The sequence below is a fragment of the Manis javanica genome, chromosome 2, assembly GCF_040802235.1.
Source record: "Manis javanica isolate MJ-LG chromosome 2, MJ_LKY, whole genome shotgun sequence".
NCBI lineage: Eukaryota > Metazoa > Chordata > Mammalia > Pholidota > Manidae > Manis > Manis javanica.
This window is the reverse complement of record NC_133157.1, coordinates 184,109,156-184,133,080: the sequence shown is the minus strand read 5'-3', so window position 1 is coordinate 184,133,080 and position 23,925 is coordinate 184,109,156. Positions and strand designations below refer to the sequence as shown.

The 23,925-nt window shown below is 34.1% G+C and overlaps 1 protein-coding gene across 11 annotated transcripts in view; it reads right to left on the bottom strand.

Moving 5' to 3' along the window:
• VPS13B (vacuolar protein sorting 13 homolog B) overlaps nt 1–23,925 on the bottom strand; it is an 861,603-nt gene that overhangs the window by 361,211 nt on the left and 476,467 nt on the right. For 9 of the 11 annotated variants that reach the window (XM_073229878.1, XM_073229877.1, XM_073229880.1 and 6 more), the window contains 4 exons: nt 7,753–7,924; nt 7,060–7,174; nt 4,622–4,763; nt 1,120–1,528 (listed from right to left, as the gene is read on the bottom strand). In XM_073229878.1, coding sequence (XP_073085979.1) covers nt 1,120–1,528; nt 4,622–4,763; nt 7,060–7,174; nt 7,753–7,924 — 838 coding nt within the window. Of the gene's footprint in view, nt 1–1,119; nt 1,529–4,621; nt 4,764–5,320; nt 5,388–7,059; nt 7,175–7,752; nt 7,925–23,925 lie in introns of those variants that run through there. The other 2 variants (XR_012128333.1, XM_073229881.1) reach the window with 2 other exon arrangements.

Below are 23,925 nucleotides of genomic sequence, written 5' to 3'. Positions count from 1 at the left end.
AAGAGAGAGCAAGAGATACACTAGACTCTGCAAAGAAAGAGAATGCAAGTGGGTCTCTTTTTGTTATTGTTATTTATTATCACTGACCATTTACATCTTCCCCCTCTAACTAAAAGGAAAAATCAAAGAGTTTTGCAGTTCCCACATAGCAGAGGCAATTATCTATCCCTCAAATATCCATTGTCTCTTCTTTCTCAAATTCACAGGGCCTTAATTAATTAGCTGGGCACCCACCACCCAGGTAATGTTTCTCAGCCTCTCTTACATTGGGATGTAGCCACATGACTTAGGTTTTGGCCAACGAGTTGTAAGCAGTAGTGAAATGTGGGAATTCCAGAAATCCTACTTTAAAAGAAAGGACACAACCTTCTTCTGGTAAGACTCTCATAGGGAGTTGCTATGGGATTGGCAGAGTGTACATAGTCTCAGGCAGTCATCATTGGAAAGTAAGCTATCAATAAGGCCCATTATTACCATTTTACACACAGGAACTTTTGACTAACTTGCTCAAGATTTCAGTTCATAACTGGAAAGGCTGGGATTAAACTCAAGTCTCCATAATTCCAAAGTCTATACCATTAACCACTGTGCTATAACTTCACTCAAAATCCTTAAAATTCCTCATTCTTTAATTGCATGGAGGAAACTAAAAATTTTTAAGTCACTCTTCGGTGGAAGCAGTAGGATTATCAATTCCCTTCATTTTAAAACCTATAATAATTTCAGTGGGCACTTAGGAGCCTGAAAGAACCCATAAAAATCTTGGTATATTGGCTAATTTTTTTAACTAATTTTTAGTTATTTTAGGTATATAGAACCCAATATTTGAATTTAATAAAACAAATGACAGAAAGAACAAGCTTTATTAGCAAGAGCCCTGAAGAAAAAATTCTACTTCTTACTTTAGCAATAAAGACAGAAACATATCCAGTATTCTAACATATCTCTTAAAAGATTTAGTTGTAGAATGACTTTAACATGCTTATTCTTCCTAAAAGACACCGAACTGCAAACTACAGCCAATTATACCATATTGAAAAAAAAAAAAAAAGAAAACTAAAGTCCTAAGCTGAAAGTTATTTAAGAGCAAACCATAAAAAGAACTTCTGAAGACAATACCTTCAATAGTTGCCTGCATTTCTTCTGTTTTTGGAACAAAAATTCTAATTACACTTGTGTTGATATAAATCAAAGGTAAATTGCGTGAAGTCAGTGTATGGGTCCTCATAGGCTGACCAGGAGATTTTCTTTTCTCTTTTTGGGTCCTTGGTAGTTTTGCTTGAAATATACTTGCAATGGCATTAAGTAAAGGAAAACAAAGGACAATATCAAAAGCTTGTGCTGAAAGAAGAATTTCATGAAGAAAATGAGGGGAACCATCCGTTAAACCTTCAGATAACTTATGAAAACTTCTTCGCTCATTTCTTGATGTTAACTTGTGGCGGACATTTTTTGTTACAGCTTTTGTATATGTCAAAGAGAGAAATCCATGCTGCTGATGAGAGCCATCTAGAAGCTTTGCAGTTGTCTGTTCCAGAAAAAGGAAATCACAATACACATTTAATTAAAAAAAAGAAATTATTTGAAAATAGAAAATGATCTCAGTTGGTATTATAAACTTTTATTATGTCTACACCTCTTAATGAACACATTAATGATTAATTCTGTAGATGGGGCAAAACCTTCTAAGACTGTTAGAATGACTAAGCATAAAGTTAGGAATCCTGAGTTCTAGTTCTAGATCTTAAGAGAGGTTATCTCTTTGTGCCTGTGTCTGTGATTTCCACATTTTCTGTTATTACAGAAAAGTAAAAATAAATTTTCTGTTTTTCAGAATGTGGAACAGATCATCTCTAGATTTTAACTTTTCAATCTTGACAATTTTTCATTAAGAGTAGTAATATGCTATCAAAATATACACAGAAGGGTTGTTTATGGAGGTGAAATTGAAATAACCACATTATCTATTTCCATTTGTAATCAACAAAATGAATAGAAAAGATAATTGATTTTGCTTAACATTTAAGGAGCAGAGCTTTTGCTTTGATAATTTGGCTAATTTATATGAAGACTGAGCCCATAAAAAGAGCTTTATTGATACCATGCTTTGATAAATGAACTAAACATTTACTGCATGTTTACTGGAAATGGTAACATGACACAAAAATAAAACATCTGTTTTTAGAACTTTCCTGTTTTCAATGGCTATCATGTTACTTACAAAAAATAACTATGAACTTTCCAACAATTCATATTCCTTGGGATTAATATTACATTAATATATATACTATTTCAGACTAAGCTTCTTCAATTAACTCATGTTCAAACTGCACACTATAAAAAAATTATAGTAAAATAGCATAGTTTTAAGAGTAAAGTGAAATGCATACTTTGTATTTCTCAACATACTGAAAGTACAGATCCTGAGAAAGGTTTTGTGAACCCATCAATGTATATAAAATCCTATGTTGCAAATTACCCAACACAAAATTAGAGTTAAATTTTTATACTCCATATTCCCAACCTCCTTTCCCAAGGACTGATAAAGTTGTTTAGGTTATTAGGGTCCAAAGAGTGATGTTAAAAGAGTTAGTGAAGTGAGGAAGAAGAAAAATAAAAGGAAATATAGTCACATAGAAAGGAAGAAAAAGTTAGGAGTAGCAAAGCAGCAATGTGTCTTGAGACTATGTTATCCCATCATTAGTAAACCTCCATTTTGCTTCCATTTTATTCCTCTCTTATTGATGCCTATCACCCAATGGCATGGTGAGAGAAAAACAGTACGCAATTCAGTTAGCACCGTGAATTTTGTTTTTAATCAGGACTGTAAAGAATGGGTTAATAACATTTTCCCTTAATATACTTTTTTTAAGTTAATTTTATGACCATTAAAAAAACTTGAAACAGTCATTAAATGGATGTGCAATATATATTTTCTTTTAATTGCCCTATGTTCAGAGCATTTTGTACTGTTTTCCAACTTTCTAACTGCCTCTATTGTAATCTCCCTTCCCTTCTGCTTTCTATAGTCAAAACAAAAGGAAACACAGTAAGAAACAATGCTACCAGTCTTTCCCCCATGCTGCCAGGCTTCAGGAAACAGTGGATGGCGAAGGGTGGCAGTGGTATGGCCCTAGTGGAAGAGGCCACAACAACACTGATTGTCTGTAGGTGTCTAAGCTGAACTTTGGGGAGGAGGGTAGAATCAACCAATAATGTAAATAACCCAAATGAAATCTTCATTAATGGAAACATCTGAAGTCTGCAAATAGTATAAAAGGTGTTTCAATGTGTAAGTATTTTGATTTGGAAAAATATTTTTAAACATATTGAATGTAGTTACTCTTGAAAGGTAAACTCCCATGAAAGAAAGTTTGCTTGCTGAGCTGCTGTGCCCCTCCCTTAACACAAGGGGGAAAAAATGAAAGTATGAATACTAGCTACAGCTAATCTAAATATTACTTCTCATATACTAATAATATTTTGTACTATTTAAAATGAAAAGTTCAAAAACTGATAACTAAAGAAATGTTTATAAAAATTTAAAATTTAGAAAAACAGCAAAAAATTTTTGAAGGCATTAATAGTAATTCGTTTTTCCTTTCAGGAACATGCTAAAATTATTAAGAATGTTTCTCATGGACACTAATGAACATTCAAAGAGAAGAAAATAAATCTAAACAGAACTTCCACTGACATAAAAACCAAACTTAGAGACTTTTTTTTTTCCAAGGTAGGCTAGAAAAAATTCAAAAATCAAATCAGAAAATAGTATTTGCTATGCAAATATAGTAGTGAACATTAACTCTAGGACCATTATTATTTAAGTATTTGGTTAGTTTTTATAATCTTTTTAAATACATAGATCTTAAATACCTTTTTAACTACAAGAGGGGAAAAATAAGCAAATAGTTCACACAGGCTAAGAGAATATCTAGTAACATTTGTACTAAATAAATTTTTAAGAGAATTGCTATTACCATTGTGATAATTACTTTTAATATTTTTAAATTATATGCATCTTCATTGACTTAAGTAATTCCATTAAATGTATTAGCTTAATAAGATATTCAGTTATATTGTAGCATTAGGAAAAACAAGGTTCTAAACTTCTAAAAGCCACTTATGTACAGTCTAGTGTTCATCTTCTATCCAGTCAATGATAGATGTACAGCCCTGTCCAGATTCAAGAGAGCACTAAATAAGGTATTTTGAATTGGTTGTGAGAAAGCAATGGCATAATAATAGGAAGGAAAAAATAGCAATTTAAATAAGAATCATAGTAGAAATGACAAAAGCGGTATGGTCAACTCTTGATCATTCAATGCATGCACAATTTAAAAAACATTATATTTTAATGTCTTAATTTGACTTTCTTATGCTGATGGTAAAATTAGTTCATAATTAGAAAACCAGAGTACAAATAGCATATGCAAGTAACCCAGAAACAAATTATAGTGGAAAATCAGTCTATAATTTAAAAATACACTATAGTTCATTTACTATGTGGATGATATTGAGGGAGATGAAAATCAAGAGTTGACTCTATGGATACTTCAATTGCTTCTCTGGGTTCCTGTTAATGGGAGTTCTGTAGCATAATTTAAAAATGATTTCTTACAGAAGGAAAGAAGCCAGAGCAATTACTGAAAGGGTCCTGCTTGGTGATGGGTCGAACCAACAAGGTGCGTCTGTTCAGCTTGTCAGTACAGGAAAGGAAGACACCTCCACAATGCCCCAGAGACCAACACTCTTCCCCAAGGCTTGAGGTGATGGACAGGAGCAAAGAAGGTGAAAAGACAAAAAGCGATAAAAGCCATAAGCAAAAAAATCTGGATAATTTAAATTCTGCTCAAGTTTGCAAAGATTTAGGTTTGAGCCACTGCAAGATATAGCCTCTGTCTGGACCATCTTCTGCAAAAGCATTGTTAATGAGAGTAAACAAAAATAATCATTGTTTTTAGTGTAAAATTACTACTTTTAGTTCATGATGAAGGACGATCCCGCATGAACTTACTTATGAATGGGAACATTTCTAAAAAGTTAACACAACAATACATTAATGATAAAGTATATTAATAAAAGTAACCCTACGTTAGCCTTTGGAAAACTTAATTGCTATAACAGGAAAATGGTTACAAAACACAAGCAGCTTAAAGGAATAACAGTTTTATTTAATAATGTAATCCTGAAAGAACAGGTCAAAAAGAATTTACTCTGAGCTCTAATTTTTGTAACCATTAGTCCTATTGCATGAAAGAACAAAGATAAACGGCTTATAATATATTTTCAAAAATTATAATTACTAAATGAGTCTCACCACAGGTTTTTCTTTGCACTGTAGAAATACTCCTTCAAAATGTCCTGACTGCCAACCTTCCCCTGGCCTGGAAAACATAAGTTCACCTTATCTATTCTCTTCAATTTTTCTGAGTTAAAAAAATTGAGCATATTTAACCATTTCAAAAGTTATGATGTAAACAACACTACACTGAACTAAAACGTGGATCTAACAATGCAATCAATAGAACAACTTATATTAGCATCATAGCATGGTAGTTTTACAAAGAGGCATTTATCTTAATGGTAAATTGTATATTTATTTGATTGGTTCTTTCTTTCTTTTCCACCCATGAGACTGTTAAGATTCAGAAAGGAATTATTTATGTTTATTTTTGTTAAGCACTATATCCTCAGTGCTTGGAATAGTGCCTGGCACATAATACACACTTAACAGATATTTCCATTATATGAATGAATAAATTATCTAAATATATAAAACTTATACAAATATAACAGTAAAGTCATCTAGAACATAGACTGCAATATTCACATCAAGAAATTAATTCTAGAATATAAGTGTCATAGATCATTTACAAAGATCATTTTGTATAGATATACCATTCAAAAAGGTACTTAAAAGTTAAACATCCCATTATCAAAAATCAATTAATAATTCACTGTTAACAGAACAAAAATAATGCTATGCTTGGAAAGAATACTACTATAACAGGTCTTATATATATCCAATAAAATATTTTGAACTTCACATTTATGACACAATTTTTCAGCTGTGACTGATCTGATATGATATATGTAATAAAGAATAAAAATTCAAATGTTTTTAATGTAGAATTAGAAGCCTATTAAATTAAAAAACTGTTTTGAGGTTATATAAAGCAGCAATAATGGTGCAGAAACCTGTGCATTCAATAAATTATTCTTGAATAAATATAATGAATCCAGGAAAATTTGGACTTCAAGGCTGTTTCTAAGCCAAAATAATATGAAATTGAAAATACGATGCTGTTTAAAAAATAAACTTAAAAACACATGCTTGAGTTTTATGGTATGTGAATTATATTTAATTTAAAAAAAACAAACTCCAGGGTAGTAGTATAAAGCAAAAAAACCAGAAAGCACTTATATTTCTATTTTGAAAAAATTAATGAAAAAATTGTTATATAGTTTTATGAAATATTTAACACTTTACTTTTTTTTTACCACCAATGATTATTATTATAAGCAAATACGATTTGTTTATAATTAAAATTTTGATAGAAATGTACTAGGGAAGGAAAAATATGGTTTTAGGAACACCCACCACCATACTTCAATGTATGTTAACCACAGATGAGATAAGGTATGTCTCCTAAGTGCAAACGAACATAAGATGTGGCTCCATTTCAATCTCTGGTATAGGGAATTGATGGGGTGTATATAGCAAAAGCTTTAGCTATCAACTATGTCCCAGGAGTCTTAGTAAATATATCACATCACAACACACTGTGTCAGGTGACTAGTAAAAGCAGCCTATTTTGTTTAATATGGCAATGTGAATACTTCTGAATGGATTTGCCATCTTATGAATAAAACTTTATTATATTCATATGTAAATGATTATCAAGTAAAATTAACCATTTTTTTGTTAAGAAACCTCTTTGGGAATAAGTATAATATTTTTAAAAAATAGCTTATCAAATTAAAATATAATAATTCTTATACAGGTTTTGTTCAAAGAAAATTATAGTCTTCCCATATTCATTATTCATTATTTACCTGCTTCTATAGTGATCAATATTGAAACTTTCTATTTTACATTTCACTTTGGTATATACATCCTGGACATCTATGGAAGCACTGAGATCTTCTAGTTCACTGACTATACAAAGTTCTGCAATAAAGAAGCAAACACTAATGTCAGTATAGGCCTCACAGTTCTCACTAAAACTTTCTATTTGCATTTAATGCTGATATATATATATATATATATATATATATATATATATATATATATATATATATATATATATATCCTTGACATTTACAGAGGGCCTGAGACTTTAGAATCATTAAGAGTCTGCAATAATAAGAAAATTAATATAAATATAGTTCTCGGAATTAACATAATATACCTATTTCAAGACAGAGGAAATCACAGTTAATATCTGAATTGCTGTATCTGATTCCACTTTATATTTGCAACACTTTGAGTGACAATGCTATAATGTATCAATATGATCATCGAAGAAATTACCTCATGGCTTCTGGAATACATTTTAATATAAACAGGAAAAATTTCAGGTATTACATTCAATATGTTGATATTGCTAATAGAAATCACTTGTATTAGAGCCAGCGATGTTTATTTAATTTAAATGACAATAATAAACAAAATTAAGTCTACCATTTATTCTACAAACAATGTTTAATATTTTATCTTTTCAGTAAAGAAGAAAAGTAATCCTGTACCTGAGCCTTTATTTTCAGGATGCGGAGCAAAGAGCTTTACAGTAATTTTAGGGAGCACCCACTGCATCCACAGACTAACACGTCCACTGGACCCACCAATGTTACTTGTAGTTTGTTCCAAGGTAACAGAATCTGAGAATGGTGAGTCATCACCTGCTTGCACAGAATCTCCCTGGAGTGAAAAACAACAACAACATGTTCTCATTTAAATAAAAATAACTAAAATACATTGTAATTTTAAATCTGCAATTATTACTTATAATTTTTACATATCATAGTCTAAGGTTAATCATATAAATGCTTATTCTAATATGTAATGCTAATAATATGAACATATACTAATTACATGGTTTCTATAGTTACAAAAAAATTGGACAGAAGACCTGAATAGACAGTTTGCCAAAGAAGATACACAGATGGCCAACAGACATATGAAAAGATGCACAACATGGCTAATCATATCTCTCACACCAGTCAGGATGGCTATCAACATGACAAAAAGTAACACATCTTCAGTTGGATGTGGAGAAACGGGGACTCCCATATACTGCTGGTGGGAATGTAAATTGGTGCAGCCACTATGGAAAGCCATGGGCAGCTTCTCAAGAAACTAAAAGTAGAAATATTATATGACCCAGCAATTCCACTTTCAGGAATCTATCCAAAGAAAACAAATCACTGATTTGAAAAGATATATGCACTCTCCTGTGTATTGTTGCATTACTTACAATATCCAACCTATGGAAATAACCTAAATTGCTCATCAATAGCTAAATGGATAAACAAGATGCGGTATATAAAATGGGATATTAATCAGCCATGAAAGAGAGTGGAATCTCGCCATTTGCAACAATGTGGATAGACCTAGAGGGTGTTATGCTATATGAACTAAGTCAAGATAGAGAAAGAAAAATATCGTATGAGTTCACTTATATGTGCAATCTAAAAACAAAACAAATGAACAAAGAAACCAAACAGAAATAGACTCATAAGCACAGAGAACAGACTTGGTGTTTCCCATGGGAGAGGAAGGGAAGGGGACTGGTGAATCAGGTGAGGGGGGCAAAATATAATGTTTGATATCTTGATCTAGGTGGTTACATGAGTGTATACACATGCCAAATTCAACAAACTATGCATTAAGACTTGTGCAATTTATTGTTGGCCTTCACACAAAAATTAAAATAAAATACATACAGGAAGTGAATATACCTAAATAGAAGGCATGTCTATGATAATAAGAGCAGGATTTTTTGTTTTGTTTTCAATAAAGTTTTACTTGTCTTCCCTAATTTTGAGTGTTAAGAGTAATGGCTTGAATAAGAGATTACAGGCTTCTGTTATGAGAAAATGTCCACAGAAAACAGTATACTGATCATGTTATACTTTCTATGAAATTTTAAGGGAGGTTTTTTTTGTGTGTTTTTTAATTTTATAATTCCTTTTTGATTTATTCCACTTAGTCATCAATCAATCATTTTTTAAGTTGGAATATAGTTTATATATGTTATATTGGTTTCAGGTGAACTTAGTCATTCTTCAATTATATATATTACTAAATGCTCACCGTAAGAGTAGTAACAATCTATCACCATATAAAATATTATGAGGTGTATTGCCTATGCCATAATTCCATCCCTGTGACTAGGTTATTTTATAAACTGAAGTTTGCACCTCTTTATACCCTTCACCTATTTCACCTGCTCTCACTGTCACATGATAACCAACTTGTCTGTTTTCTGTGCTTATAAGAGTCCAGTTCTATGTTGTTTCTTTTGTTTTTAAGGTTCCACATGGCACACAAAGGGTATTCATCTTTCTTTGACTTGTATCACTTGTATCACTTGTATACCATAATACTCTCTAGGCCCATCCACATTCTCTCAAATAGCAAGTTTCCTTCTTTTTTTATGGCTGAATAATATCACACTGTATATATGTAGCACACCTTATTTATCCATTCAGCTATCGATGGAACTTCCATTGCTCCCAGATGTTGGCTATCATATTTTGTTATGCAATAAACATAAGGGTATAAATATCTTCTTCAAATTAATGATTTCTTTTTCCACTGGTAAATTCCCAAAAATTGAATTGCTGGGTCACACAGTATATAAATTTTCTTTTTTGAGAAACCTCCTATTGCTTTCTGTAGTGGCTACATCAATTTAAACCCCCACCAGCAGTATACCAGGATTCCCTTTATCCACATCCGCACCACCACTTTTCATTTTTTATTTTATTGATACTACCATCCTGGATGATGTGAGGTGATATCTTACTATAATTTAGATTGGCATTACCTGATGATTAGTGATGTTGAGCACCTTTCATGCACATATGGGCATGTGCATGTCTTCTTTAAAAAATTGTATATTCAGGTCCTCTGCTCATTGTTTTAATTGAATCACTTGCTTTTCTGGTGTTGAGTTGTATAAGTTCTTTAGAAATTTTGGATATATTAGCCCTTATCATATATACCATTTGCAAATATATTGTCCCATAGAGTGGACTGCCTTTTCATTTTATTGAAGTTACCATTGCTTTGCAGAAACTTTCAGTTTAAGGTAGTCCTACTCCTTTTTCTACTTTTATTTCCCTTCCCTGGGGAAACTTATACAAAAGAAATATCTAATATTAATGTCCAAGAGTTTAGTGTCTTATGTTTTCTTCTAGGAGTTTTAAGGTTTCACATCTTATAGTTAGGTGTTTAATCTATTTTGTTTATTTTTCTATATGGTATAAGGTAAAGCTCCCATTGCATTATCTTGCATGCAGATGTCCAGTTTTCCCAAAACTATTTATTGAAGAAACTGTCATTGACCATTGTATACTCATGCCTTCTTTGTCATATACTAACAGATCATATGAGTGTGGGTTTATTTTTGGTTTATCTATTCTGTACCATTGGTGTATGTATCTATTCTTGTGCCACTACCATTTTTATTGCTTTGTAATACAGTTGAAGTCAGGGAGCATACTACTTGATGTGTTCTTCTTACAAGACGGCTTGGCTACTCCACGGCTGACCCAAGAAGAAACAGAAAATCCTAGGAGACCAATTACCAGCAACATAATTGAACTGGTAATCAAAAAATTACCTAAGAACAAAACTCCTGGCACAGATGGCTTCACTGATGAATTTTATGAAACATTTAGTGAAGAACTAATACCAATCCTCCTTAAAATTTTCCAAAAACTAGAAGAGAAGGAAATACTTCCCAAGTAATTCTATGAGACTGGCATCACTCTAGTACCAAAACTAGGCAGAGACACCACAAAAAAAGAAAATTACAAACTGACATCCTTGATGAAGATAGATGTAAAAATTTTTAACAAAACATTAGCAAACCAAATTCGATAATATATCAAAAAGATCATCCATCGTGATCAAGTCAGATTTATTCGAGGGATGCAAGGATGGTACAATATTAGAAAACCCATCAACACTATACACCACATTAACACAAAGAAGTACAAATATCACATGATCATCTACGTAGAACCTGAAAAAGCATTTGACAAAATTCAACATCCATTCATAATAAAAATTCTCAACAAAATGGGTATAGAGGGCAAGTACCTCAACATAATAAAGGCCATATATGGCAAACCCACAGACCACAACATATTTAACAGTGAAAACCTGAAAGCTTTTCCTTTAAGATAGGGAACAAGACAAGGATGCCCACTCTCACCACTTTTATTTGACACATTACTGGAGGTCTTACCCACCACAATTAGATGACACAAAGAAATAAAAGGCATCCAGATTGGTAAGGAAGAAGTTAAATTGTCACTGTGTACAGATGACATGTTATTGTACATAAAAAACCCTAAAGAATCCACCCCAAAACTACTAAAACTAATATCTGAATTCAGCAAAGTTGCAGGATACAAAATCAATACAGAAATCTGTTGCATTCCTATATACTAACAATGAACTAGCAGAAAGAGAAATCAGGAAAACAATTCTAGTCACAGTTGCATCCAAAAGAATAAAATACAAGGAAGTGAAAGACCTATACCCTGAAAACTACAAGACATTCATGACAGAAATTAAAGAAGATACCAATAAATGGAAATACATCCCATGCTCATTGATAGGAAGAATTAATATTGTCAAAATGGCCTAAAGCCTGCCTAAAGCAATCTATAGATTCAATGCAACCCCTATCAAAATACCAATGGCATTCTTCAACAAACTAGAGCAAATCATTATAAAATTCATATGGAACCACAAAAGACCCCGAATAGCCAAAACAGTCCTGAGAAGGAAGAGTAAACCTGGAGGGATTACAATCCCTGATTTCAAGCTCTACTACAAAGCTACAGTAATCAAGACAATTTGGTACTGGCACAAGAACAGACCCACAGACCAATGGAACAGACTAGACAACCCAGATATAAACCCAAGCAAATATGGTATATTAATATATGATAATGGGGCCATGGACTACAAATGGAAATGACAGCATCTTCAAAAACTCACTTTGGGAACACTGGACAGCTACATGCAAGAGAATGAAACTGGATTATTGTCTATCCGCATACACAAAAGTAAACTTGAAATGGATCAAAGATCTGAATGTAAGTCATGAAACCATAAACATATTACAAAAAAACATAGGCAAAAATCTCTTGAATATAAACATGAGAAACTTTTTCCTGAATGCATCTCCTCAGGCAAGGAAAACAAAATAAAAAATGAACAAATGTGATGACATCAAGCTAAAAAGCTTTTGTAAAGCAAAGGACAACATCAACAGAACAAAAAGGCATCCTACAGTACGGAAGAATGTATTTGTAAATGCCATATTCAACAAGTGGTTAAAATCCAAACTATATAAAGAACTCACATGCCTCAACACCCAAAAAGCAAATTATCCAATTAAAAAATGGGCAGAGGATATGAATGGACACTTCTCCAAAGAAAAAATTAAGATGGCCAACAGGCACATGAGAGGATGCTCCACACTGCCAATTATCAGGGAAATGCAAATTGAAACCACAATGAAATATCACCTCACACCAGTTAGGATGGCCAACATCCAAAAGATAAGGAATAACAAATGCTGGTGAGAATGTGGAGAAAGGGGAACCCTCCTACACTGCTGTTGGGAATGTAAATTAGTTCAACCATTAGGGAAAGTTACATGGAGGTGCCTCAAAAAACTAAGAATAGAAATACCATTTGATCCAGGAATTCCACTCCTAGGAATTTACCCAAAGAAAGCAAGATCTCAGATTCAAAAAGATACATGCAACCCAATGTTTACTGTAGCACTATTTACAATAGCCAAGATACAGAAGCAATCTAAGTGTCCATCAGTAGATCAATGGATAAAGAAGATGTGGTACATATACACAATGGAATTTTATCCACTATAAAAAGAAAACGAATCCTATCATTTGCAACAACATGGATGCAGGTGGAGGGTATTATGGTCAGTGAAATCGTCCAGGCAGAAGAAAAATACCATACGATTTCCCTCATTTGTGGAGTATAACAATGAAGCAAAACTGAAGGAACAAAACAGCAGCAGACTCACAGACTCCAAGAAGGGACTAGTGGTTACCAAAGGGGAGGGATGGGGGAGGGAGGGTAGGGAAGAAGGGAGAAGGGGATTTAGGGGTATTATGATTGGCACACATTGTGTTTGGGAGGATCACAGGGAAGACAGTGTAGCACAGAGAAGACAAGTAGTGACTCTGTGGCATATTTCTACACTGATGGACAATGACTGCAATGGGATGTGGGGGGTACTGGATAATAATGTAGTAACCACAATGCTTTTCATGTGAAATCTTCATTAGATTGTATATCAATGATACCTTAATAAAAAATAAATATAGGACTGCTTGGCTATTTGGGGTCTTTTGTGATACCATGCAAATTTTAGGATGCTTTGCTCTACTTCTGGAAAAATGCCATTAGTATTTTGACAGGAATGGCATTGTATCTATAGATTGCTTTGGGAAGCATGGCCATTTTAAGAATATTAAATCTTCCTATCCATGAGCACACTGTAATTTTCTGTTTATGTGGGTCATCTTTAATTTCTTTCATCAGTGTTCCATAATTTCCAGAGTACAGTTTTTTCACCTGTTTAGATTTATTCATAGATGTTATTCTTTTTTATGCAATTGTAAGTGACTGTTTTCCTAATTTCTTTCTATTCATGCAAATTCAGTATTTTTAATAGAAGTGCAACAGATTTCTGCACATTGATTTTGTGTCCTGAAACTTTACTGAATTCATTTATTAATACTAATAGTTTTCTGATGGCATTTTAGAGTCTTCTATATACATAGTATTTTATCATCTGTAAATAGTGACAATTTTACATCTTCCTTACCAATTTGGATGTCTTTGATTTATTTTCCTTGTCTGATTGTTGTGGCTAGCACTTCTAAGACTGTGTTGAACAAAAGTGGTAAAGTGCACACCCTTGCCATGTTCCTACTCTTAGAGAAAAAGCTTTCAGCTTTTTGACATTGAATATGATGGTAGCTGGGAGTTTGTAATATACAGCCTTTACTATGTTGAGGTAAGTGACCTCTATACCAACTCTGTTGAGAGTTCTTATCATGGAAGTTGAACTTTGTTAAAAGATTTTTCAGCATCTATTGAGATGATTATTACGGTTTTTATCACTACTTTTCTTATTGTTTTTGTCACTCCTTTTTCACACTGATTTGCAGAGATTGAACCATCCTTGCATCCCTAGGATACATTCTAATTCACTGTAGTGAAGGGTCTTCTTGATATGTTTTTGAATTCAGTTTGCTAATATTTTCTGGAAGATTTTTGTTTATATGTCCATCAAGGATATTGAACTGTAACTTTCTTTTCTTTATTTTTGTAGTGCTTTGTCTTCTTTTGGTATCAGAGCGATACTGGCATTGTAGAATGAATTTGGGTGCTTTCCTTCATCTTTAATATTTTGCAACAGTTTGAGAAGGACAGGTATTAACTCTTCTTTAAATGTTTGGTAGAATTCACCTGTGAAGTCATCTACACTTTCTTTTTTGGGGAGCTTTTTAATTATTGATTTGATTTTGCCACTAATAAATTGGTCTGCAGACTTTCGATTTCTTCCTGATTCAGTCTTAGAAGATTGTATGTTACTATGAAATTTTCCACTGGTAAGTTGTCCATTTTGTTGGTGTATAAGTTTTCATAGTAATCTCATATAACTGTATTTCTGTAGTGTCAGTTGTAACTTACCCTCTTTTATTTCTGATTTTATTTGATTCCTTTATTTTTCATAAGTCTACCTAAAGGTTTATCCATTTTGTTTACCTTTTCAATGAACCACGTTTAAGTTTCATTGATCTTTTGCATTTTTTTAAGACTTTGATTAATTTCCACTCTGATCTTTGCTATTTCCTTTCTTCTATTAACTTTGCGCTTTCTTCTTCTTTCTTTTAGTTCCTTTAGGTATTGAGTTTAATCTTTGAGATGGTTCTTTCTTCATGAGGGAGGCCTGTATTGCTATAAACTTTCTCTTATGACTGCTTTTCCTGCATCCCAGAGATTTTGAACTTTCATATATCTATTTTAATTCTTCTCAAAGTCTTTTTTTAATTCTATTTTGATATCTTTGATGAAACATTGATTATTTAGAAGCATACTGTTTAGACTCTGTGTGTGTTTTCTCCCTTGTACTACTTGATTTCAATTTCCATGATATTGTGGTCAGAAAAGATGCTTGAAATGATTACAATCCTCTTAAATTCATTGAGACTGCTTTGTGTCCCAACATGTGGTCTGTTCTACAGAATGTTCCATGTGAACTTGAATGTGTTTTTTACTGTTTGGGGATGTATTGTTCTGTTTATAAGTATTAATTCCATTTGATCTAATGTTTCATTCAAAATCACTTTTCCCTTATTGATTTTCTGTCTGGATGATCTATTCATTGGTGTAGGCAGTATTAAACTCCCCAAGTATTATTGTATTACCGTCAAACTCTCCCTTTATGTATGTTCAAATTTTCTTTATATATTGACATGCTCTTCTACTAGGTACACAGATATTACAGTTGTTATGTATTCTTGATGGATTGAGCCTAAAATCCTTATATAATGTTCTTCTTTACCTTTTGTTACAGCCTTTAATGTCAATTTTGTCTGATAAAAGTCCTGGCACTCCAGATTTTCCTTCATTCATATATAGATGGAATATCTTTTTCCACACCTTCAGTTTCATTCTGTATGTGTCTCTAGGTCTAAAGTGAGTCTATGGTAGATAGCAAATAAATGGGTCTTGTTCTGTTATCCATTCAATAACCCTGTCATTTGATTGCAACATTTAGTCCATCTACATTTGAAGTGATTATTTATACATATGTAGTTATGGCCATTTTGTTAACTGTTTCCTGGTTGTTTCTATTGTTCTTCTCAGATCCCTACTTCCTTGCTCTCCCCTTGTATATTATGACTTTCTTTAGTGCTATCTTTGGATTCAATTCTATTTGATTTTTTGAGTGCCTGTTACAGGTTTTTGGCTTGTCAATACCATGGGGTTTTATTTTTTACATGACATCCTACATTTATAGCAGTCTAAGTTGATGGTTACTTAAGTTCAAACACATTCTGGCAACATTACAGTTTTTATGACCCGTCCTCCACATTTTATATGTATAATGACCTCTTTTTACACCTTTTTATTTAGGGACTCAAAAACTAATTTTTTGACGTGATTGATTATACTACTTTTGTCTATTTGACCTTAATACTAACTTTTTAACTGATTGAGCTACTGCCTCTGGTATATGTTTTCTTATTACCAGTGAAACTTTCACTTTCATATTTTTTTGCTTCTAGTTAGGGTCTTTTCCTTTCTTCTTAAAGACCCTTTAACATTTCTTGTAAGACCAGTTCAGTGGTGGTGAACTCTTTTAACCTATGTTTATTGGTGAAGTTCTTTATACACTGTCCATTCTGAATGATAACCTTCTAGGTAGAGTATTCTTAGTTGGAGGTTTTTCATTTTCAGCACATTGAATACGTCATGACACTCCTTTCTGGCCTGTACAATTTATACTGAAAACTAAGTGGATAGAATTATGGGGTAACTCATTGTCTTTACCTTGGTGCTTTTAAGATTCTCTGTCTTTGATTCTTTGGCATGTTCATTATGATGTGTCTTCATGTGTACCTCCTTGGGTTCATCCTATTTGGGGCTCTCTGTGATTCCTGAACCTGGAAGAATGTTTCCTTCCTTAAGTTATGGAATTTTTCAGCAATTACTTCTTCAAATTAGTTTCTAACTTCTTTCTCTCTTTTTACTTCTTCTGCAACTTCTATAATGTGACTGTTTGGATGTTTCACATTGTATAAGATCTCCCTTAACATATCCTTATGTCCTCTTTTTTTTTTGGTATCATTAATATAAAAATCACATGACCAACATTGTAATTACTAGATTCCCCCCATTATCAAGTCCCCACCACAAACCCCATTACATTCACTGTCCATCAGCATAGTAGGATGCTAAAAAGTCAGTACTTGTCTTCTCTGTGCTATACTGCATTGCCCATGTCCCCCACTACGGTTATGTGTGCCAATCATAATGTCCCTAATCCCCCTTCTCCCTCCCTTCCACCCACCCTCCCCAGTCCCTTTCCCTTTGGTAACTGTTAGTCCATTCTTGGGTACTATGAGTCTACTGCTGTTTCGTTGCTTCAGTTTTTGCTTTGTTCTTATACTCCACAGATGAGTGAAATCATTTGGTACTTGTCTTTCTCCTTCTGGTTTATTTCACAGAGCATAATACCCTCCAGCTTCATCCATGTTGTTGCAAATGGTAGGATCTGTTTTCTTCTGATGGCTGAATAATATTTCATTGTGTATATACACCACATCTTCCTTATCCATACATCTACTAATGGACACTAACCTTGCTTCCATTTCTTGGATACTGTAAATTGTGCTGCTATAAACAGGACTGCCTATGTCTTTTTGAAACTGGGATCCTGCATTCTTAGGTAAATTCATAGGAGTGAATTCCTGGGTCAAATGGTATTTCTATTTTTAGTTTTGTGAGGCACCTCCATATTGCTTTCCACAATGGTTGAACTACCTTACATTCCTAGTAGCAGTGTAGGAGGGTTCCCCTTTCTCCACATCCTTGCCAGCATTTGTTGTTCCTTGTATTTTGGATGTTGGCCATCCAAACTGGTGTGAGGTGATATCTCATTGTGGTTTTAATTTGCATTTCTCTGATAATTAGCAATGTGTAGCATCTTTTCATTTGCCTGTTGGCCATCTGAATTTCTTCATTGGAGAACTGTCTCTTCATATTCTCTGCCCATTTTTTAATAGGGTTATTTGCTTTTTGGGTATTGATGCTTGTGAGTTCCTTATATACTTTGGATGTTAACCCTTGTTGGATTTATCATTTACAAATATATTCTCCCATACTGTAGGATGCCTTTTAGTTCTGTTGATGGTGTCCTTTCCTGTACAGAAGTTTTGTAGCTTGATGTAGTCCCACTTGTTTGTTGTTATATTTTTCCCTTGTCCAAGCAGATGCGTTCAGGAAGAAGGTGCTCATGTTTATATTTAAGAAAGTTTTGCCTATGTTTTCTTCTAAGAGTTTATGGTTTCATGACTTACATTCAGGGTTTTGATTCATTTGATGTTTACTTTTGTATATGGGGTTAGATAATAATCCAGTTTCATTCTCTTGCATGTAGCTGTCCAGTTTTTCCAACATCAGTTGTTAAAGAAGCTGTCATTTCCCCATTCTATGTCCATGGCTCCTTTATCATATACTAATCGACCATATATGCTTGGGTTTATATCTGGGCTCCCTAGTGTGTTCCATTGGTCTATGGGTCTGTTCTGGTGCCAGTACCAAATTGTCTTCATTAGTGTGGCTTTGTAGTAGAGCTTGAAGTTGGGGAGCATAATTCCCCTTGCTTTATTCTTCCTTCTCAGTATTGCTTTGGCTATTTCGGGGTCTTTCGTGGTTCCATATGAATTTTAATCTATAGATTGCTTTTGGGAGGATGGCCATTTTGACAATATTAATTCTTTCTATCAATGAGCATGGGATGTGTTTCCATTTATTGGTATCTTCTTTAATTTCTCTCATGAGTGTCTTGTAGTTTTCAGAGTGTAGGTCTTTCACTTCATTGGTTAGGTTTATTCCTAGGTATTTTATTCTTTTTGATGCAACTGTGAATGGAATTGTTTTCCTGATTTCTCTTTTTCCTAGTTCATCATTACTGTGTAGGAATGCAACAGATTTCTGTGTATTAATTTTGTATTCTGCAACTTTCCTGAATTCAGGTACTAGTTCTAGTAGTTTTGGAGTGGATTTTTAGGGTTTTCTATGTACAATATCATGTCATCTGCAAACAGGGACAGTTTAACTTCCTCCTTGACAGTCTTGATGCCCTTTATTTCTTTGTGTTGTTTGATTACGACCTCGAGAACTATGCTGAATAAAAGTGGTGAGTGTGGGCATCCTTGTCTTGTTCCCTATTTAAAGGAAAAGCTTTCAGTTTCTTGCTGTTAAGTATGATGTTCACTATGTGTCTCTCATATATGGCCTTTATTATGTTGAGGTATATGCTCTCTACACTCACTTTATTGAGAATTTTTATCATGAATGGATGTTGAATTTTGTTGAATGCTTTTTCAGCATCTATGGAGATGATCTTGTGGTTTTTGTCCTTATTTTTGTTTATGTGATGGATGACATTGATGGATTTTCAAATACTGTTCCTTGCATCCTTGGAATAAATCCTATTGATCATGATGGATGATCTTTTTGATGTACTTTTTAATTCAGTTTCCTAATTTTTTTTATTGTATTATCATAATTTTTTTGGTATCATTAACATATAATTACATGAAGAACATTATGTTTACTAGACTCCCCACATCACCAAGTCCCCCCAACTAACCCTATTACAGTCACTGTCCATCAGCATAGTAACACGCTGTGAAATCACTACTTGTCTTCTCTGTGTTGCACAGCCCTCCCCATGCCCTACCCCACATTATACATGCCAATCATAATGCCCCCTTTCTTTTTCCCCATGCTTATCCCTCCCCTCCCACCCATCCTCCCCAGTTTCTTTCCCTTTGGTAACTTATAGTCCATTCTTGGGTTCTGTGATTCTGCTGCTGTTTTGTTCCATCAGTTTTTCTTTGTTCTTATACTCCACATATGAGTGAAATCATTTGGTACTTGTCTTTCTCTGCCTGGCTTATTTCACTGAGCATAATACCCTCTAGCTCCATCCATGTTGTTGCAAATAGTAGGATTTGTTTTCTTCTTATGGCTGAATAATATTATTCCATTGTGTATATGTACCACATCTTCGTTATCCATTCATCTACTGATGGACACTTAGGTTGCTTCCATTTCTTGGCTATTGTAAATAGTGCTGTGATAAACATAGGGGTGCATATGTCTTTTCAAACTGGGCTGCTGTATTCTTTGGGTAAATTCCTAGAAGTGGAATTCCTGGGTCAAATGGTATTTCTATTTTGAGCATTTTGAGGAACCTCCATATTGCTTTCCACAATGGTTTAACTAATTTACATTCCCACCAGCAGTATAGGAGGGTTCCCCTTTCTCCACAACCTTGCCAACATGTGTTGTTGTTTGTCTTTTTGATGGTGGTGATCCTTATTGTTGTGAGGTGATATCTCATTGTGGCTTTAATTAGCATTTCACTGATGACAAGTGATGTGGAGCATATTTTCATGTGTCTGTTGGCCATCTGAATTTCTTCTTTGGAGAACTGTTCAGCTCCTCTTCCTATTTTTTAATTGGATTATTTGCTTTTTGTTTGTTGAGGTATGTGAGCTCTTTATATATTTTGGATGTCAACCCTTTATCGGACCTGTCATTTATGAATATATTCTCCCATACTGTAGGAAGCCTTTCGGTTCTATTGATGGTGTCCTTTGCTGTACAGAAACTTTTCAGCTTGATACAGTCCCACTCATTCATTTTTGCTTTTGTTGCCCTTGCCTGGGGAGATATGTTCATGAAGAAGTCACTTATGTTGATGTCCAAGAGATTATTGCCTATGTTTTTTTCTAAAAGTTTTATGGTTTCATGACTTACATTCAGGTGTTTGATTCATTTTGAGTTTACTTTTGTGTATAGGGTTAGACAGTGATCCAGTTTCATTCTCTTACATGTAGCTGTCCAGTTTTGCCTGCACCAACTGTTGAAGAGACTGTCATTTCCCCATTGTAAGTCCATGGCTCCTTTATCACATACTAATTGACCATATATGTTTGGGTTAATGTCTGGAGTCTCTATTCTGTTCCACTAGTCTGTGGCTCTGTTCTTGTGCCAGTACCAAATTGTCTTGATTACTGTGGTTTTGTAGTAGAACTTCAAGTTGGGGAGCAAGATTCCTGCCACACCCCCCAATTTATTTTTCCTTTTCAGCGTTGTTTTGGCTGTTTGGGGTCTTTGGCGTTTCCATATGAATTTTTGAACTATTTGTTCCAGTTCATTGAAGAATGCTGTTCGTAATTTGATAGGGATTGCATCGAATCTGTATATTGCTTTGGGCAGGACGGCCATTTTGACAATATTAATTCTTCCTAGCCAGGAGCATGGGATGAGTTTCCATTTGTTAGTGACCTCTTTAATTTCTCTTAAGAGTGTCTTGTAGTTTTCAGAGTGTAGGTCTTTCACTTTCTTGGTTAGGTTTATTCCTAGGTATTTTATTCTTTTCGATGCTATTGTGAATGGAATTGCTTTCCTGATTTCTCTTTCTTCTAGTTCATTGTTAGTGTATAGGAAAGTCGCAGATTTCTATGTATTAGTTTTGTATCTTGCAACTTTGCTGAATTCTGATATTAGTTCTAGTAGTTCTGGAGTGGAGTCTTTAGGGTTCTTTATGTACAATATCATGTCATTTGAAAATAGTGACAGTTTAACTTCTTCTTTACAAATCTGGATGCCTTTTATTTCTTTGTTTTGTCTAACTGCTGTGGCTAGGACCTCCAGTACTATGTTGAATAGCAGTGGAGAGAGTGAGCATCCCTGTCTTGTTCCCAATCTTAGAGGAAAAGCTTTCAGCTTCTCGCTGTTTAGTATGATGTTGGCTGTGGGTTTATCATATATGGCCTTTATTATGTTGAGATACTTGCCCTCTATACCCATTTTGTTGAGAGTTTTTATCATGAATGGATGTTGAATTTTGTCAAATGCTTTTTCAGCATCTATGGAGATGATCATGTGGTTTTTGTCCTTTTTGTTATGTGGTGGATGATGTTGATGGATTTTTGAATGTTGTACCATTCTTGCATCCCTGGGATGAATCCCACTTGGTCATGGTGTATGATCCTTTTGATGTATTTTTGAATTTGGTTTGCTAATATTTTTTGAGGATTTTTGCATCTCAGGGATATTGGTCTGTAATTTTCTTTTGTGGTGTCTTTGTCTTGTTTTGGTTTTAGAGTTGTGCTGACCTTGCAGAATGCATTTATGAGTATTCCCTCCTCCTCTTCTACTTTTTGGAAAACTTTACAGAGGATGGGAATTAGGTCTTCACTAAATGTCTGATAAAATTCAGCAGTGAAACCATCTGGTCCACAGGTTTTGTTTTAGGTAGTTTTTTGAGTACCAATTCAATTTCCTTGATGGTAATTGGTTTATTCAGATGTTCTGTTTCTTCTTAGGTCACCCTTGTAAGGTTGTATTTTTCTAGAAAGTTGTTCATTTCTTCTAGGTTATCCAGTTTGTTAGCATGTAATTTTTCATAGTATTCTGTTATAATTTTTTGTATTTCTGTTGTGTAGTGATTTTTCCTTTCTCATTTGTGATTCTGTTTATGTGTGCAGACTCTTTTTTTCTTGATGAGTCTGTCTAGGGGTTTATCTATTTTATTTTCTCAAAGAACCACCTCCTGCTTTCATTGATTCTTTCTATTCTTTTATTCTTCTCAATTTTATTTATTTCTGCTCTTATCTTATTATGTCCATCCTTCATCTGACTTTGGGCCTCATTTGTTCTTCTTTTTTTAGTTTCGTTAATTGTGAATTTAGCCTGTTCATATAGGATTGTTCTTCTTTCCTGAGGTAGGCCTGTATTGCAATATACTTCCCTCTAGCATGGCCTTTGCTGCATCCCACAGATTTTGCAGTGTTTAATTATTGTTATTTTCTCCATATATGCTTGATTTCTGTTTTTATTTGGTTATTGATCCATTGATTATTTAGGAGCATGTTATTAAGCCTCTGTGTGTTTATGAGCTTTTTCATTTTGTTTGTGTAATTTTTTTATCCTCACTTTTTATTCTGTCTTTTTATTCTTTTCTTTCAGCTCTTCAGGTTGAGTGTTTACATTACTCTGTCTTCCAGATCCCTGAAACTTTCTTCTGCATCCTCTGCCCTGCTGTTGATTTCCTCTAGTGCATTTTTCACTTCAGATACTGTTTCCTTCTTCTCCCTTTGGCTGTTTTGTATTTTGTCTCTCTTTGTCAAGGTTCTCACTGAGTTTCTCCACACTTTTATTAAGTCTGGTTAGCATCTTTATTATCAGTAATGAATCTTTATCCAGTAAATTGCTTAAACCTGTTTAATTTGTTTTTTTCTGAAGTTTTGTCATGTTCTTTGGTTTGAAGCATATTCTTTATTCTCCTCCTTTTGTTTGACTTCTGTGGTTGATTCCATAAATTAGTAAAAAGTGTTAACTCTCCGAGTTGTGAAGGACTGGCCTTGTGTAGAGAAGGTCCACTAAGTGTACTTCAAATGCCTAGTGGTTCTGGCTGGCTGTTTGGGGGCCCTGTGAGCATAAACTTGAGGCATCCTGTTGTCAGGGCTTTCAGGGAATGGTTTGAGGGACACAATTATAAAGGTCCAATTTGAGGGTTTCCTGAGTGGATACACATGGTGTCTACCCTGGCAGAAAGGCAGTAGGCTAAGACAGTCTCCAGAAATGCCACCCCTACTAAGTAACTGGCTCTATACCCATGGTGTATCACTGATTCAGGATCATTCTTTATGGGTGGACAGCAATTGGCTGTGCAGCAGCAGTGCAGCCCCCAGCCCAGGCCTACCCCCAAGGAAAGCTCTCCTCTCATGCTACTTTCTATGGGATATAGTACAGCACTGTTCCAGGAATGCTTTCCAGTAGTGGGCAACTGGCTCAGTACCTGTGATGCAGTCCAAGGCTGAGGA